This window comes from Salvia miltiorrhiza, chromosome 8 (assembly GCF_028751815.1).
Source record: "Salvia miltiorrhiza cultivar Shanhuang (shh) chromosome 8, IMPLAD_Smil_shh, whole genome shotgun sequence".
In the NCBI taxonomy this organism is placed as follows: Eukaryota; Viridiplantae; Streptophyta; class Magnoliopsida; order Lamiales; family Lamiaceae; genus Salvia; species Salvia miltiorrhiza.
Window position 1 is genome coordinate 29,434,115 of NC_080394.1, and position 6,098 is coordinate 29,440,212.

Consider the following 6,098-nt stretch of genomic DNA (forward strand, 5'->3'; position numbering starts at 1 on the left):
AGGGATATAATTAAAATAAAACGAATGGTATCTAAACTGAGAAAGGAATAAATAAAAGTTAATCAAGATAAGATTAACCAGCACAATGATAATTAAAGGGCTGAATGAATACCTCTACGTAGAAAGAGAGCATACAGAGAAACAAAGGAGAAATACTGGTATATGAACTTGCCAACCGTGAAGAATAGTTGAGGTTAAAGAAATAAAATTAATTATACACCTTTTTATAGATGAAATATAAGATAATTAATTTCACAAAGAATTCTATCTTTGATAGGATTCATCTATATTTGAGTCAATCTTGAAATATTTGAAATAATAAATATTGAGGATAATTCAACAAAAACAAAATCAAATTTAACACTCTTGAAATATTTGATCCTATCTTGATGATAAGGTAGACTCAGATGAAAATACTACTGAAATATTAATAAGTAATTGTTGCCCTTTCTTTTTTCTGTCTTATATCCTGAATGTTAAGAACTCTCTCAGTGTCAACTTATTTATTTTGCTCATGCGAGATGCATTATACGGAATATCTAGATAGCATGATTATTCAATGGTATTTGATTTATCTATAAATTTGTATGATTATTTAATGGTGTAGGATTTATCTATAAGTTTATATAAATTATTTAATAGTTTTTGGATGTGGAGATTGATTACAGATTTATAAATAAATAATAATGATATATTAAAACATTATCTTTAAAGAAAGAATTACAGCATACAAAAAACAAATTTAATTACCATGAAAAGGCAATACTATATACGTAAAAACTATTATTATGTGTTAAAACTAATCAGAATTACATCATACAAAAAACAAATTTAGTTATCATGAAAAGGCAATATTATATACGTTTAAATCTATTTACGTGAAAAAAAATATATTAAAATTATCCCTCCCAAATATATACATTCCAATTTGTTTAAATCATTATATATGATTGCAAAAGAAAAATTAGCCACTTAAGAAATTCACCAATTTCTTATTGAATCGTTTTATGCGATGTAATCTAATTTAAAATATTATATCTACCTGATTTCCATTATGCCAATATGTAGCACTCAGCCAATTAGCACAAAATTAAAAGACACCAAAAGAAAAGGGATATAATTAAAATAAAACGAATGGTATCTAAACTGAGAAAGGAATAAATAAAAGTTAATCAAGATAAGATTAACCAGCACAATGATAATTAAAGGGCTGAATGAATACCTCTACGTAGAAAGAGAGCATACAGAGAAACAAAGGAGAAATACTGGTATATGAACTTGCCAACCGTGAAGAATAGTTGAGGTTAAAGAAATAAAATTAATTATACACCTTTTTATAGATGAAATATAAGATAATTAATTTCACAAAGAATTCTATCTTTGATAGGATTCATCTATATTTGAGTCAATCTTGAAATATTTGAAATAATAAATATTGAGGATAATTCAACAAAAACAAAATCAAATTTAACACTCTTGAAATATTTGATCCTATCTTGATGATAAGGTAGACTCAGATGAAAATACTACTGAAATATTAATAAGTAATTGTTGCCCTTTCTTTTTTCTGTCTTATATCCTGAATGTTAAGAACTCTCTCAGTGTCAACTTATTTATTTTGCTCATGCGAGATGCATTATACGGAATATCTAGATAGCATGATTATTCAATGGTATTTGATTTATCTATAAATTTGTATGATTATTTAATGGTGTAGGATTTATCTATAAGTTTATATAAATTATTTAATAGTTTTTGGATGTGGAGATTGATTACAGATTTATAAATAAATAATAATGATATATTAAAACATTATCTTTAAAGAAAGAATTACAGCATACAAAAAACAAATTTAATTACCATGAAAAGGCAATACTATATACGTAAAAACTATTATTATGTGTTAAAACTAATCAGAATTACATCATACAAAAAACAAATTTAGTTATCATGAAAAGGCAATATTATATACGTTTAAATCTATTTACGTGAAAAAAAATATATTAAAATTATCCCTCCCAAATATATACATTCCAATTTGTTTAAATCATTATATATGATTGCAAAAGAAAAATTAGCCACTTAAGAAATTCACCAATTTCTTATTGAATCGTTTTATGCGATGTAATCTAATTTAAAATATTATATCTACCTGATTTCCATTATGCCAATATGTAGCACTCAGCCAATTAGCACAAAATTAAAAGACACCAAAAGAAAAGGGATATAATTAAAATAAAACGAATGGTATCTAAACTGAGAAAGGAATAAATAAAAGTTAATCAAGATAAGATTAACCAGCACAATGATAATTAAAGGGCTGAATGAATACCTCTACGTAGAAAGAGAGCATACAGAGAAACAAAGGAGAAATACTGGTATATGAACTTGCCAACCGTGAAGAATAGTTGAGGTTAAAGAAATAAAATTAATTATACACCTTTTTATAGATGAAATATAAGATAATTAATTTCACAAAGAATTCTATCTTTGATAGGATTCATCTATATTTGAGTCAATCTTGAAATATTTGAAATAATAAATATTGAGGATAATTCAACAAAAACAAAATCAAATTTAACACTCTTGAAATATTTGATCCTATCTTGATGATAAGGTAGACTCAGATGAAAATACTACTGAAATATTAATAAGTAATTGTTGCCCTTTCTTTTTTCTGTCTTATATCCTGAATGTTAAGAACTCTCTCAGTGTCAACTTATTTATTTTGCTCATGCGAGATGCATTATACGGAATATCTAGATAGCATGATTATTCAATGGTATTTGATTTATCTATAAATTTGTATGATTATTTAATGGTGTAGGATTTATCTATAAGTTTATATAAATTATTTAATAGTTTTTGGATGTGGAGATTGATTACAGATTTATAAATAAATAATAATGAATTTGTTCATAATTGTGATCTTGATCAAATATATGCGGATACATATGAAATTAATTTATTTATCTATGCATTTACTCATAATATTTGAAGGAAAAAATGTTAATAATTGAATTTTATGGTTTTTAAATATTTAATTATTTATCTGTGCATATTTATATTATTTATATAACTATAATTATAACAATCTTAAGATAAGGTAGAATTATATTTTTCTAGAATAATGTATTGAACCGACGAATATGATCGTGAAAATTTCATAATTATAACAATCTTATTTGTAGAATCGTATTTTTCTAAAAGTAGCCAAATTAGAAGTTTATCATTATTAATTTTTGAAAAGTTAGTATCACTGCATAAATTAAACATTTCCATATAAAATCTAAAATATATTAATGATAAGGTCGAAATTACAATCAATCAGTTCCAAATCTAAAATATATTAATGATAAGGTCAAAATAACAATCAATGAGTTCCAAATGGTTTTTTTAGATATTTAATGATTTTTAGGTACGAAAATTGATTAAAAATTTAGAAAAAAAATAAGAATGAATGAGAATTGAGAAAAAATAAAATGAAGTGATTATACGACGCCACGTAGGATAGAGTTTATTTTGCTTTTATATATATATAGATTTTATTCAAAAAATTACGGCGCCGTGCTTCATAATACTAATCTTTTAATTACTCTCCTAAAATTACCACAATAAGTCATTACAATATCATTAATTAGCGATATAGAAATTAGGGAGCCCATCTAATGATTCTAATTGAGGATATGATCAAATCTCGACCTGTATTAAACAACCTTCTTGACTAGTCGAGGGAAGATTTTTATATATATATATAATTTTCTGTATCGTGGCATGGCGTTGCACCGACCATTAATTGCCGCGTCCACATGTGGGCCCCACTAGCCTAATCCATTATCCTTGCGATTAAGTAATGAATCATCAATCCTTTCTCTATAAATAGGCCAACCCAATTTCAGTTCCACTCATCAATTGACTACCTCCACCAAAACAAATCAAAACAAAACAAAGAGAGTTAAGTTCTAGAAAATGGCAGGCATCATCCACAAGATCGAAGAGAAGCTGGGTATGGGAGGCAAGAAGGAAGATGAGAAGCACGACGAGGTGAAGAAGACCGAACACGCCTACGGATCTGGAGATCTCCACAAGCAGCCCGAACATGGCTACGGATCTGGAGATCACAACAAGCAGCCCGAGCACGGATCTGAATATCACCACAAGCAGCCGGCAACCGAGCACGAGGCAGGCCTCGTAGATAAGATCAAAGATAAGATCCACGGCGGCGAAGCCGACGACAGCAAGAAGAAGAAGAAGGACAAGAAGGACAAGAAGAAACACGACGACGGCCACGGTCATGACAGCAGCAGCAGCGACAGCGATTGATTTCGTACTTTTTCTAATCTCTCTCTCTCTCTCGATTAATTGTTTGCTCACTTGGTTAGTGTCGATCGTCTTGTTGACTTGTTTTCCTCTGGCGTGGCTGATTTGCAGGCTTTTCCGCATGACTTGTGAGATGTGCAAATATGGGAATAAAATAAAAAGAGAAAGGGGGAGAAAGAGAGATGATGTTTCTGTGAGAGAGTGCATATCTCTGCTTTGTCCTGTATGTGAAGTTGGATGCTATTATTATTGTATTTCGATTATTGTAATTCTCCATGTTGCTTCTCCGAGTGTATGTAATCTTTGCTGTACTTATTTTAAAGGGGATTTCTTCCCCAAATTTACTCACGTAATGTCTCCTCTCTCCACCTTTTTTTTATTCTTCCCCAAATTATTTAGATTCCTAGTATTTGAATAGAGAAAAAATTTAGAAAATACTCTCAAAAAAAAAAAACGATTATTACTGAAGAAGTGTTAATTAGTTTATGATACTCCTGAAAATGCAACTCATAATTTTATTCATAGAATGGAATTATACTAAAATATATAGCTAAGACGCTTTTCACTATTACTCCCTCCGTCTCAATAAAAGTGGTCACTTTTTTTTTGGGCATGGAGATTAAGAAATTGAGTGTTATTATGTTTTAATAGAGTGTGTAGCCTACAATTGTTGATCAAATTAGTGAGTAATTGTTGACTTAATTAAAGTAATTTTGGCATTTTTAGAAAGTGGCCTACAATTGTTGACCAAATTAGTGAGTAATTGTTGACTTAATTAAAGTAAATTTTTGTCATTTTTAGAAAGTAACCACTTTTAATGGGACACCCAAAAAGAAATATGGCCACTTTTATTGGGACGGAGGGAGTATTAGTTTATACAACAAGTGTATACTTCCAGAACATCATTATTTATTTTCCCACATCGTCAACAAAAACTAAATAGTATTAATTATAAGATAAAAGTAGTACTTAATTATAGAGTTAAAATAAAAAAATGCCCATTTTCGTTAAGTTATGATGAAAAATGCTCACAACTTATTGTATTTATACTCAAATTGACTAAATTTCAATATACTTGCAATTATAAAAATAACTTGTTGTCGGAATAGTAGGTTGTCGTCCGAGCGGCAACCTACTTAGTGAGGTAGTCACTCTGACGGCAACCTATTTATCCGATTGACAAACTATTTTTTGGATTGAAATTTTTAATTTATTATAAGAACAATAGTTTGACGGTCGGAAAAGTAGGTGTTGCCCGGACAACTACCTCATTAAGGTGGCAACCTATTTTTCTAATATTAAGTTTTTTTTTACACTTTTCTTATATAATTGTAATTTTGTCAAAAAAATGTAACACTTTATACAAAAAATGATATAAACTCATCAATAATCAAGGGAAATTTTGACCCCTCACTTTAATTTTGGCATAATATCAAGTTTTTTCTTTTATATATAAAAGTGAGCATTTTTAATTAGAAGTTATACATATAAGCATTTTTACCCATTAACAGTTAATTCTAATTATTTTTAGAGTAAATAGACAACTTAATCCTTAGTTAAATTATAATAAAATATAGGGGGAAATCTTTTTAAATATTGTTGGGGATGGATCCAACAATCACGTGAATAAGACGTCGGGTACGTCTGGGTCGGCGGGCACTAGCAACCTAAAACCACAAACACGTTAGAGCCCTTCTAGGAGCACTAGTGGGGGTGTCGATGGAAGGACCTCCGACGCTCAAGTCAGTGAAACAATTCGAATTAATTGATAGGAAAAA

The 6,098-nt window shown here is 28.9% G+C and overlaps 1 protein-coding gene across 1 annotated transcript; it reads left to right on the forward strand.

The window, feature by feature from the left end:
- The first annotated feature begins 3,736 nt into the window (after positions 1–3,736).
- On the forward strand, positions 3,737–4,668 carry LOC130997545 (protein SRC1). Its single transcript, XM_057922885.1, has 2 exons — positions 3,737–4,327; positions 4,432–4,668. The coding sequence occupies exon 1, from the start codon at positions 3,970–3,972 to the stop codon at positions 4,321–4,323; it is 354 nt and encodes a 117-aa protein (XP_057778868.1). The 5' UTR covers positions 3,737–3,969; the 3' UTR covers positions 4,324–4,327; positions 4,432–4,668.
- Positions 4,669–6,098: the final 1,430 nt, after the last annotated feature.

Coding starts and splice junctions, on each gene's coding strand:
- LOC130997545 (XM_057922885.1), top strand. CDS start 3,970: ATGGCAGGCATCATCCACAAGATCGAAGAGAAGCTGGGTATGGGAGGC.